This window comes from Myxocyprinus asiaticus, chromosome 44, assembly GCF_019703515.2.
Source record: "Myxocyprinus asiaticus isolate MX2 ecotype Aquarium Trade chromosome 44, UBuf_Myxa_2, whole genome shotgun sequence".
Lineage (NCBI taxonomy): Eukaryota > Metazoa > Chordata > Actinopteri > Cypriniformes > Catostomidae > Myxocyprinus > Myxocyprinus asiaticus.
In genome coordinates, this window is record NC_059387.1 from 11,459,864 (window position 1) to 11,472,823 (window position 12,960).

At 37.8% G+C, this 12,960-nt stretch overlaps 1 protein-coding gene across 4 annotated transcripts in view; it reads left to right on the forward strand.

Annotated features, from left to right (window-relative positions):
• The window catches only part of nrp1a (neuropilin 1a), a 90,631-nt gene extending 78,481 nt beyond the window's left edge, over nt 1–12,150 (forward strand). Inside the window, exons 12-18 of one of the 4 annotated variants that reach the window (XM_051687662.1) lie at nt 4,096–4,206; nt 5,497–5,553; nt 7,993–8,136; nt 8,225–8,502; nt 9,061–9,157; nt 9,327–9,380; nt 9,560–12,150. In XM_051687662.1, coding sequence (XP_051543622.1) covers nt 4,096–4,206; nt 5,497–5,553; nt 7,993–8,136; nt 8,225–8,502; nt 9,061–9,157; nt 9,327–9,380; nt 9,560–9,846 — 1,028 coding nt within the window. In that variant the 3' untranslated portion in view covers nt 9,847–12,150. The remainder of the gene's footprint in view (nt 1–4,095; nt 4,207–5,496; nt 5,554–7,992; nt 8,137–8,224; nt 8,503–9,060; nt 9,158–9,326; nt 9,381–9,559) is intronic. The other 3 variants (XM_051687663.1, XM_051687664.1, XM_051687666.1) reach the window with 3 other exon arrangements.
• Nucleotides 12,151–12,960: the final 810 nt, after the last annotated feature.

The window sequence follows — 12,960 nt, forward strand, 5'->3', positions numbered from 1 at the left end:
TGTGTGTGTGTGTGTGTGTGCTTTGTAGAGACAGCGTTAAGTGGATTTACATATTGGATTTCTGAGAGACTGCGAGACTTGAATGTGTAAGCCACAGCATCCCACCGGGAGCTTTAGTTAGATGATAATGCTTGTTTTCACTTTTAATGGCAACATATGTGAACACATTCCAGCATTGTATATACAAATGCACCCAGTTTCTTTCTCTGTTTCAGCTAAAACATTCAATATAAATACTGCACAGCATATTCTACATTATGCATACACTTTTTTGAAAATCAGTCAGCGAAACAGTGGGCATTATTCCATAATGTTTAAAACTGTACAATACATTGATGCCACATGACCTCAACACATTGTGTGTGCATTTCAGTGAGCGTTGTCCAGTTATAATCTCTTTTAAACAAAAGTGGTTATTTTGCATTTTAATTCCAATTTTGTATAAAAAGGTCTTAACATTTAGCAGTCCAAATGCTATTCCAAACATAGCCACTCACAATCAAGCAAGTGATCCAACATACACAAGCACACACAATGCTGTCCAGTGAACACACCCGGCCAAAGTCCGCACAGTGACCTTTCTACAACCCCTCGGCTTTAGAGACTCTCTTTAAACTGCCCTCAGTGCACCCGCATAATTTCCACAACAGCTCCTGTTTCCCCCTTCCCCACCCTTTCCCTGTCCACCGCTCATTTTTTTGCTTCCTCTATCCCGGGAAAGCCCTCCAGGCTTAGGGGCAGCTCATTACAAGCTGAGAGTAAACACAGGGCTTTAGGCAGATGCAGGCAAAGGCCACATCCAAAGGGGCACGGGCAGCCATAATGAGAGGCCACCACAGTTTCAGCAAGCTGTGCAGGCCCAGGGTGGATCATAACATCCAGAACCCTGCAGCCAAAACCTCAGCGCCCAGAGTCACGCATAGACCCATATCAAAGAGCTACGCCTTTGGAATGAGTTTAGATAGAGTACAATCATTAAGATGATATGTGGCAGAAAAAGATAGTACCATGGTAATACCATGTTTTGATAACACCATGGTATTCTTTAAAGCTGCACTACAGAACTTTGTGCTCTCTAGCGACATCTGTGGTTGAAGCTTAAAATTACAAGCAATTTACGGGAGAACACTTTATGCGAGTTGTGTTTTGGCACTGCTCTTCTGCGTGGATGAACTCATGGTTCGAGCTTACCTGGACAGTCATTTGTTCTATTTTCATGTTGATATTATGTAATTCTATTAAATATTTAAAACAGAAATATTACTTGATTTGATACAGATCAACAACACTCTTATTTACATATTTTGAATGAATGAATTTTACACTTATAATGCTTTTTTGACACTACACTCAAAGCGCTTTTACATTGAGAACAGGGAAAACTCCTCAGCCACCACCAGTTACCAGTATACTGTATATAATTATGAATATTCAAGTGTTTTATCTACTATTAATGTTGGTATTGTACTACCCTAATTAATTTAAGAGGTGAAACTTCTGATATGGCTGATATGAGTTCAATGGAATTATTTTATATTATATTGTACAACCTCAGTTGTTAATGCAAGTAAAACCGTAATACTACAATAGTATGTCTATGCATTGCACACAATAACACTGTAAACTAAATACATAAAATGATTTAAAAATGATAAGGATGAAATATCCTTTATAAAACATGAAAATAATATGCAGAAATATGCTATTTAAAAATGATAATAATACGTTTAATGAATAATTTCTTTAGCAGTAAAGTTATAATAGACAGATGGTTACACACTAAACAAATGAATATGTACATTGCTGTGCTATGAAATCGGTACATTTTAAACAACTTGAGATAATTATACATTTCATGGGGAACAACCTTGTAGTAACTTGTACCTATAGTGACTTTTAAATAGACTTGTAAACAGACAATCTACTAAAAGGACAACAGCGATAGCTTGTGCATTTCTGCGACTGGGGTAAAAGAAATGAGAAAACAGCGGCACACACACTCTTAGGGAACCTGGAAACTACATCAAGGGTATAAAATACTCAGAAGTCATGAATATTATTAAACATGTTTCAGTAACTTCACCGAACAAAGTAGAAACATCATGATCAGCTAAAATGCGAGTATTGTTCGAATCATTAAAGCATGACAAGCAATATAAGCTTCAACAACCCTACCAGATAACATATCCAAGCATTTTAGCAAGTAAAGAACTTCGCCAAACAGTTAACAGATAAACATCCATCCAGACTGCAGCGATGACGTCCTGAACTTTGTGACAGTGACTGATCTGAACAGTGTAGTTTCCCCAGCTAGATCACATGACAGCCAGTACTTCTTTTCTGTGTTTACAAACATGACGTAATGACGCAAAGATGGATGACATAAGCCTGTGATTTTGTGCTAAATCCGATCAAACAGCTCAAAATACAAATAATTTTTGTTTTTTTTGTACTCAATCAGTTATGGCATTTTGTTGTTTTTTTACCAAAAAAATCTTCCATAGTGCAGCTTTAAAGTACCTTGGAATGCAATGCAGATACTATTTTTTTTTTTTTTTACTTGTACCATACTAAACCTTGTTTTGGACATGTAGTATGGTAAAACTAAAGGTACCTTTGAGTACTATGTAAACATTATGGTTATTTGGACATGTACCACAGTAGTATTATGTTTTTAGATACCATGATAATACCATGACATTCTTTCGGATAACTTGGAATGCCATGCATTGTAAATACCGTGATTCTTGGACATGTGCCACGGCAATAACATAGTATTATTTGAAGTACCTTGGAATGTAGTGTAAATTCTATGGGATTTTTTTTTTTTTTTTTTTTTTTGGAAATGCACTGATAATTCCATGGTTTTCAATGAAGAACAGTGGAATACCATGTATATACCATGTTTCTGCACATGTACTGAAGTATCTAATGATGTAAGTATGTTTGTATGGCTTAAAGAGAGTAAACATATATTTGTGTTGTACTTTATGTTGTTTCTTTCATTCTGTCATATTTTCTACTGTATTTTCTAATTTCTTTGTATTCAATTTATATATTCATTTTTACTTATTACATTCTTTTTTATATTCTTTTTTTTTTTTTTCTTTTACTATGCTTTGCTATTTCCGTTTAATCTTAGGCTGTGTGCTGTATTGGCTTCACAAGAGATAAGGAATTATCTCCAATTCAAAGTCTGCTATGGGATGATGTTGTGAAGCTGTAATTTTCCATTGTCTTTGCTTTGTATAATAACATTTGTTTAATTTTTTGCTGGTCAGACAAAGTCAGAAGTCTGAGCACTGAGACATAGAGTCAGACTCAACTAAGATTATTCAGTAAACTGCTAATTTTTACCATCACTTTTTCTCTGCCTCCTGCTCTTCCCCTGCTGCCTCTGTCTGCCACTTGGGCTGGTACAAGAGTTAACAAAGAAAGCTGTTTGTGTTGACTGGTTATGGACAGACTCTGATATTTGAATATCTTCTGGCAAAGAGAGAGATCTAATAGGAGACTAAATCTAACAGTACCATGGTAGAAACAGAGTGGTTTGTTTTTTAAATAACTTTGAGCACCATGTAAATGCTATGGTTATTTGGACACGTACTATGGTATTACCATGTTTTTTACATGAACCATCTCAATATCATGGTATTCTTTGAAGTACCTTGAAGTACCATGTAAATAGCATGGCATATGAATATTGAGATCATTCAGTGCCATGGTATATATCAAAGTACTACCATCCGATACCATCCATTAATTGGCTGTATCACTCCACTCTCTCCTCTCCACCAATAGCTGGAGTATGGTGAGAGTACGGGTGCACTGTGGCTGCTGTCACATTATCCAGGTGGATGCTGCACACTGGTGGTGGTTGAGGAGAGTCCTCTGTTCACTGTGTAAAGCCCTTTGAGTGTAGCGTCAGAAAAGCGCTATATAAATGTAACATTCATTCATTCATCCCTGTACCATGGTACAACCACAGTACTTTTCTTTTGTAAAGAGGTGCTTAAATGAAGCCCGCTTTTAAAAAGTGCAGTTTTATATTTAATGTGAATAATTACTTCTCTCTCTCACTCTCGCTCTCTTTAGCACCCACTGTGCCCCCTACCACACCCGCTCCCTCCACTACTCCGTCAGACGAGTGTGATGATGACCAGGCCAACTGCCACAGTGGAACAGGTGATGACTACGACCAGACAGGTGCTAACACTCGCCTGCAGAGACTGCACCCTGCACCTTCTGCTATGCTAATCACAATCTTAATCCCCACCAGACCAATTGTCCCCTTGCTTCTTTAAATAACAGCTCTTCTAGTCTATTCTTGCTATGCTACCCTCGCAAAGCTGATCATGCTTCGCATCTGAAACCTTGGTCATCTATTCCCCCATAACCACACTCACCTAAACCTTTGGCTATGTTTGGAATGGCATACTAACATCCAGTACTACTACTTGAATGCAAAATGAATATAGTGCCAATTTTCTGCATGCAACCAATACCTGCATAACCTAGTACATTTGCCAAGTGCACCTGACTTAACCTGCTACCTATTTTATTAAAAAGTAACTAATGAACTTATATCAAATGCAATCTTAACATCTACTGTGTAACTCATTATTCGATACGACCTTCAAAAGTTAGGACAGTTTTATACTAAATTGCATTTAAAAATGCTAAATTACCATATTAGTTTCTGAGATGATAATTGGACCTCTCAAGTAAATATCCAACATCGCGAGGTCTTTTGACAATAGTGTAGTATACTATAGTTTAAAATGTTTATCATTGTTTTTTCCATACAGCTTTTTTTATGTTTGCAGTATTCACTGTGTAGTATGCAGTACACAGTATGTTATATTTACAAAGCATAGGCCATGTTTACAATAGTATACAACGATACTATATTTCTGCAGTATACAGTATGCAAATTTTCTGAACTTTTCTTGAAATTAAATTTTACTCACCAAATTAAATTTGCATGGGGCCATGTGACAACTATGTAGCATACTATTGTATTTTTGCATACTGCTTCACTCTTTTTTCTTAAATAGTAGGCAGTAAACAGTAAAAACTGCACAGTATGCAGTAAACAGTATGCTACTGTAGTATTCTATTCCAAACGTTTTCATAGCATCTACACTTACCTTTTGTCTTCATCTTGCAACTATTTGACTACTAAATTCTCTTCTGTTCTCCAGCTGCTACTAACACTACATTAAAAATTCTGCCTAAAATCATCTGTGTTCACTCCAGTGCAGTCTCACAGAGTGTGTTACACAGAATTACACTCCCCTCTGCTAATTCTAAAAGTAAATGTTCCACATGAAGAAAATTGTATCTGCATGCCTCATTCCGCAGTGCTCATTTTAAAAATGCTAAGCAAATACGAGGAGGGGAATTAGCTCAGTTAGATCTGTGCCTCTTGATAATTACCCAAATAAAACATTACCCAGCATCGAATTTCAACTTCTCGTCTAATGGCCTTCACAGGTGGGACCACTGTGCCAGAGATGACCACAGAGCTGAGCACTGTTCCAGGTGAGAAAGGTATTTCCTTGCACTATTTACCTTCTCTTTGCACTCATAATCTGCAATATTAGCCCCTGAAAACTCCCTGAAAAGTGAAGTGTGTAATTTTTCCCTGTACCCGAAACTGCATACTGTCACATAATGCAATGTATTTGATGAGGGACGCACTTCTCGGCCGGTAAAACAGCACGGTCTTTTAGGTATGCATGCGAGTAGTATGAATAGAATTCGGACATGCTTAATTCAGGGACGTGGGCATTGTCACGTGACCCGAATATATGAAGTAAGAACAACAACTGCAGAAATAATAGGCTCTGGTTTTGCTCGACAAACACCATTTAAGCACAAGGAACATCTTTCTTGGTATATATATCACTTACAGTGCGGTTCACCACTGCTCTTTTAAATCCAGCATTTTGTACTTGACGTCTCCTCAGCTTCCAGATGGGTTATGGGATCGTAAAGTGTCCAGTCAATCTGCACTTCAAGAATTTTGCCGGAAAGAATAGGTCATCCGGGTATTTCTCACTTACTGCTTCATTTATATTGAGGATTTGGACATACTACTCCATTGGCATACTACATAGTAGGGAAGTATGGATATTCGGATGCCACGTTTGAGATGTTAAAATACTTTCTCCTATCCCAGTTTAACGTGATAACTATTAGTAAGTGATTCATAGGCTGACTTCCCATAAACAATGCGGCACTTTCAAAACATTACTTTGTTTGAGCATAGCACAGGCTTAACCAATGGAGTAAGTTTGGGGCAGGGCTACCTGTTTGTCAAAGCAGGGGATTGAACCGAAGGGGCCGTAAAACATCAATGGCATTTCAACACACTGAAAAACACTCAAAACATCTTTGAAACACCTAGCAATGCCATGGCAGCCATCCACAACTAGCATAAAGGCAGTGAGTTTTGCATAGCCAATCACTTAGCCTAGTTGCAAGTCCATTTGGTGCCACTAGTTCCAAAATTACAAGCTTTACCTTTAAGAAACAAATTTCTTATTTATGTTTTGTTTTGTCTTCTATTTGGATGTTTTGGGTTGTAGCAGACATCTGATTGTGTGTCAATTCAAATATGAGCCTGCAATCTCATCTTGAAGTGTTCTTGTAAACGTCTATGAAGAGGAGTTCTGATTTGCTCATTCAGCATAATGACTAATTAGCCATTCAAGAGTGCTTACTAATTGGCAAATGAGAGATGCCCCTTAACTGACCTTGCGTAATTAGCCTGTGTGTATGTGTGTGCGTTTGGCCCTGTCTGTGCACAAAATAACAGAACAACTGAATAGAATGGAGGTTCTAATAAGCAAATGTCCTTGTATGTGTGTGTGGTCGTGCTTGGGTAACCAACCAATGACCATGAGTAGATGTGTGCTCTTTTTATTATTGGATGTGGTTTATTTGCTATGACAAGAATTCAAAACTGGTAGAACATTCTGAACTGTGGTAAACATTACCCTTGCACTTGCCCTCTTCCAGTTCTACAGCCCCAATTCATTTAAAGATGGAAAAGAAGAAATAACTTTTAATTGGAAGCTGGCATTTTTTTTTTTCTAGCGGCAGTGGCAGAGTGCCTGTGCTGCGGTTTTTAATGGGAAATTCTTTCCTTCGCATTCAGTGAGCAAATACCATCCGAAACTCCAGGAGAATCCTAGCATTATTAAAGGAGCACAGTGCTCTGCTTTATTAAACTGTCTGGAAAAGCAGTGTTGGGGCTGTGCAAGCACTGGCATACCTGACATCCTAGACGTGCCTCTGCTTTTCTGTCTGTCTCAATTCTCTCTGCTTCTCATTCTCTCTTTCTATGGCTTTCTGTCTCTCACTCAATCTATCATCGTTAAATTCCTCCCATTTTTTTTTTTTTTTTTGTCGGTCTCAATTTCAAAGCTGCACTGTTTCTTATTTTTTGCATTCTCTTTCAAGATCTTAGATATACTGTATATGGTGAATACTTCTCAATTTGGAATGTCTTTAAAACGTTCATGCTGGGGTTTTATTTACAATTTACAAATAACTCTACTGCCATCCAGTGGGAAGTGTGTGTAAAACAGTGTCGCTCTGGCCTTCCATGGAGTTGAATGATGTGCAAATCATGGGGGCTTAATAATTTGACCCCCCCCAAATTATTAGCCCCCCATTATTAACCCCCCAAATTATTTAAACTTTAAGATAGTTGGCAAAAGACTAGTCTTGTGTGTTTTTGAAGTCTCTAAGATAGCTGACAAAAAACATTAGTGTTGTAATTATGAAGTCTTTAATATGGGGCACCAAAAGACAGTTGGGTTACGTGAAATAAAGCTGAACAGATTGCGCAAAAAATGCATTAAATAAATCGCATTTATTTAAATGTACAAGAACTACTTATATGTTGATGGTTTACTAATATATATATATATATAAAATAAGCCATTCTCATGTCCTGACCTGTGTGATCTCTCTCTGTAGCATTCCTGTGGTTCGCCTGTGACTTCGGCTGGGCGAATGATCCTTCGTTCTGTGGCTGGATATCAGAGGACAGTGGTTTCAGATGGCAGATCCAGTCCAGTGGCACCCCTACTCTAAACACCGGCCCCAATATGGATCACACAGGTAAGAGAAAAACAACACCAACTCCAAGTGTGAATGCTTTGAAAACTTGTGAAACTTCTAAACTTCACACTCTCTGTTTTCCTCCAAGGTGGATCAGGCAACTTCATCTACACGCTTGCAACAGGTGCACAGGAGACAGAGGTGGCACGGTTAGTGAGTCCGTCAGTGTCAGGGCAGGACTCAGACCTCTGCCTCTCCTTCTGGTACCATATGTTTGGCTCCCACATTGGCACACTGCACATCAAGCAGCGGAGAGAAAGCGGTCAGGTCACAGCTGATGTACTGCTCTGGACGGTCAGCGGTCACCAAGGCAACAGATGGAGGGAGGGGCGTGTGCTAATACCACACTCCAATAAACCCTACCAGGTATGACACAACAGATTCTCACGAAAGTTGTAAAGTATCTATACATCATAGAAGTACTTGGCATTTTCGCTGATTTTAATTCAAAAAATCATTACAAAACAGCATTTTTACTGTTACGGTAATGAGAATCATCATTAAAAACAATGGGAATAGTAAAAGTACAATATTATCTGTAGATGTTCTGGTAATGAAAATTTTGGTGTAAAATGTGCTTAAGTGTCCTGAAAATAATGTCACAATGCAATAATAATAATAATAATAATAATAATGGTCCTAAATGTAGGCTTCATTTTCTTTATGCAAAATATAAAGTCATAGCATTTTCACTTTTAGAGTAGACAGAAAAAATTACGTGATGATATAAACTTGTTATGTAGTGTCTGGTTAGGTCTTAGGTTAGAGTTCATTAAAGTTCAAGAGAGGGTCACTAAATAAATATTAACATGTACTCAGTATATACTGTGTACTTTGTTTAGGGTTCAGATACCTGACCTTGCTTTTGGCCCAATAGATTACCATTTCAAATTGAAAATGCCTCAATATTTGCCTTTGTTTCAGGTTGTAATTGAAAGTGTAGTGGAGAGAAAAAGCTGGGGAGACATCGCTGTGGACGACATCAAAATCTTAGACAATCTAAACATGGCCGACTGCAAGGGTAAGTCAACCAGCTCAAACTGCACTGAGACAAACAGGACTGTGCTGTCGTAAGTCTTATATTTGCTAGATTTCAGATCCATTGGTGTTCTTTAGTTTAAGAGCATACCATGAACATGACTAGTTGGACTGTGCACGTTTCCTGACTGTTTTATATTATCCTTCTATAGACCCAGATGTCCCTGCTGAGCCAATTCTACCTGAGGACAACTTCAATGAAATCAGTAAGTCACATTCTCAAATGTGCTGCACACAAATTGATTACAAACATTGAATAAATGTTGACTCAGTATCAAAATGAGCCCTAAAAACGGCTTATGTTACAGTATGGGAGGGAGTGTGAATCACACTGAATAAGATGAGAAGGGTCATGAAATTCATATCTCTCCTGTTCTCTCTTTAGTTGTGGACATCACAGACTTTCCTGAGATTGTAGAGAACAATGATATCAGTGGAGCGGGGAACATGTTGAAGACACTGGACCCCATCCTCATCACCATCATCGCTATGAGTGCCCTGGGAGTCTTCCTCGGTGCCATATGCGGCGTGGTTCTCTACTGCGCCTGCTCCCACAGCAGCATGTCCGATAGGAACTTATCCGCCCTGGAGAACTATAACTTTGAGCTGGTGGATGGTGTCAAGTTAAAGAAGGACAAGCTCAACTCACAGAACTCGTATTCAGAAGCGTGAAGCGCCAGCCAATGAGAGGGAATCTCTCCTCAGGGAGGGCGGGCTAAAATGGACTGCCGATGCCATCCGATTGGAGGAGGATAAGGCTCTGTGGTTCAGTGAACCAGTGGGAGGAGGTCTGGGACTGAGCCATGCTTTTCTCAGGACCTGCAGTGAATGGAACCTACCTGTAGGGGACACAGTGAATGGAACCTACCTGTAGGGGACACTGTGTACAAAAACATTGAATACAAGGATTTAAAAGAAGAAAAAACACAAAAATGACACATGAGAAATATGTACAGCTGATTGAAATTATTATTTTAATTTTTTATTTTATTGATTTGTATTATTTTTAGTTGATCATTTTTACAATCGGATGCTGGTGTTGAGACCAATATATAATAATGTTATAAAATATTTATCTTTTTTTCTAGGAGGAAAAAAAAATCATTTATTTTTTATTTTAAAAGATTGTTTTGTGCTTTAAGGAGATGTGTAAAAAAAAAATAAAAAAAAATAGAACCATAAATGCTAAGGGAAGGTAATTACCCCATGGTAAAACGTGGATCAAACGGGTGAAATATCATCCAATCCTGTCGCATTCTGGCTATGGTTCAGTCAGTGCCTTTGGTACATCTTTTTTGGCCTCCTCTGTTGATATTTAATGTTTTCAACCCTTTCGTTCTCAAAATAGGCTGTTGGTCGAATCTGCAAAACAAAATCCAGTAAAGTCAGCGCTTTAATGTTAAAATCCTACATATTGTACATAAGTTTAATATATTTTAATGCCCTTTTCAAAGAAACGAGTAAAAGGTCAAAAAAGAAAGCTGCAGTATCCCTTTTTTCCTGGGTTGTATGTTGTAAATACAATCGACTGTTTTGTGAAAGTGAAAAACGTGTGCTTTATTTCCGTCCTGTTTGGTTATTTTGCTACCCTCCCAAAAGATGCAGCCTTTGTTCAAAACAGGTGTTAATACAAATGCAATGCACATTCACATCCCATTTCAAAATGGGAATGGCATCCTATACTCAAACAGAGCGCGTTTAATAGAACTCTGCAATGGCTCGGTTGCTTTTTTATGTTTTATTAACCTGTAATTCAGACATAAGGCTGGATATCATTTTAGCATCATATCCTGACATGCAAGCCTCTCATGCACAAAGATATAATGATAATCACATTTCAGAATGTCTGTCAATCCAACATACCAAAAAAGAAGAAAATACATGTTTATCACCCCACAAATATTTCATCTGCCTTTTCAAACTGCTTATTTTACCATCCGTTGAGCTTGAATGCATGCCGTCCGTCAACCGCCTTGACTAAAACTCTCTTATCAGAGGGAACTGTCATTTTAAGAGTGGTGCTATTTAATTCAGATGTGCTGAAAATGTTTTAGCACATCATGCACTGCCTATTCACAAGCTTTGGACATCACATCATGGTTGCTGGCTGAGTGATGTCATAGTGGAGTTCTGTCATTGGCCTTGTGTCTGTACCAAAGGAGTGTTGCCTCAAACCGCAGGGTCCAATCACAACCTTTTGTCATCATCGGGCATCGCAAGATGGGGCATTGGCTTTTGGAAAGGGATCAGATTAAAGAAAGACATTAAATACTTATACTGGTTTTATCACTCATTATCATTCTATCACTGTTTTGATTCAGAAGTTAGAGGACTGATAAATCTGTACTTTAGCAATGACTTACATGTAGTTTAACCAACAACAGGGCTTCGTTGCTGACAATACTAATGTTTTCTTCTAGTTTCTTGGTATGTTCATGTACTGTGTTGTATACTGTGGCAAACACATTTTCTGTTTCTTTCCGGTAGTTTCTGAATACATGAATCCACGTGTCGATGCTACATGTGTCAGCTGAAGCTGTAAAGGTGACTGACTTCAGTCGGGTCCTGTGAGAAAGCATACTGTAGCGTTAACTAAAAAGAAACAATGTTGCACTGATCAATATATTTGATGAAGTTTGTGTTTATAGCATTCATTTGTAAAAAAGATAATTGAAATAAAAAAGACAGTGTTGATTTTTTTAATATAGTTTCAGAATATGTAATATGATTCTGAAATGGTCAATTATCGAGATGTTTTCATTATCGAAAAAGGTATACAGATTTCCTATAGTAAAGTTCCCATTTATCTGACCAATTATCTTTTCGTTTTTGTACTGTCGTTCAAATTTTGTGCTGATTTTTTTTACGAGAAGATGAGGAAGAAAATCTTTTATTTTCAATACTGCCTCTGTAATTTGCTGTTGTAGGAAGGAATAAATTAATAAAAAGAGAAAACAGCAAGGCCTTAAAAATGGATATCAATGTTTTGTATTTTAACATCATGCATCACAAAGAGAAAACCAATCCTCTGCATCTACTCTGTCTCTGGTCAAATCAGATCAACTGACATTCCAAAGATTCAGCTCCAATAAATGTTTTCTGAAACAAATTTTCTCCTTTTATAATTTTTATTTTATAATTTTTCAATCATTTTAGACTTTAAGCAGAAACCATCTATGAGCAGCAATGAGCTTTAATCAAGAGTGCAATGTCAGCATACATGTGTAAAGACTTGTGGAAACAGCAGAGGGCACTATTGAGTTAGAAGGAATGCATTGGCATAAGCAGTGTGCAATCAAAGTCTTTCTAGCATGTCAGTCCACTGTCGGCCATCTTTGGTATGCTCTCAGGAGGTCATTTTCAGTCATGCCAGTGCAGCTCCTATCTACTTGAATGAGGGAACACCAAAATCTCAAAAGCAGTTGGTCAAGATTGCGTTCAAAGAACATATTTTAAATCAGCAATAAAATGTGATAACATTGGAATCATAAATTATGCTTCTTTACCTCATATTACGCTAAAACACGCAATTTTCTCGTCTTTTAAAACTAATGAGCATGCGCATTAGCGAGATGATTGACAGGTGATGTCTGTATCTAAAAGGTGATTGGCTCTTCTACCTTTAAGGCGGGACTTCCTTTCTACATTCGTTGAGCATTGGGTGTTCCACTTTCTCCCATTCATTTAAATAGAAGTGGCCCAAAGGTAGCCAACATTGAAATACAGTATCCAGGGGATACAGTTTAAAACATAACTTTTAAGTACAATCTTTAAAATTCATACAAT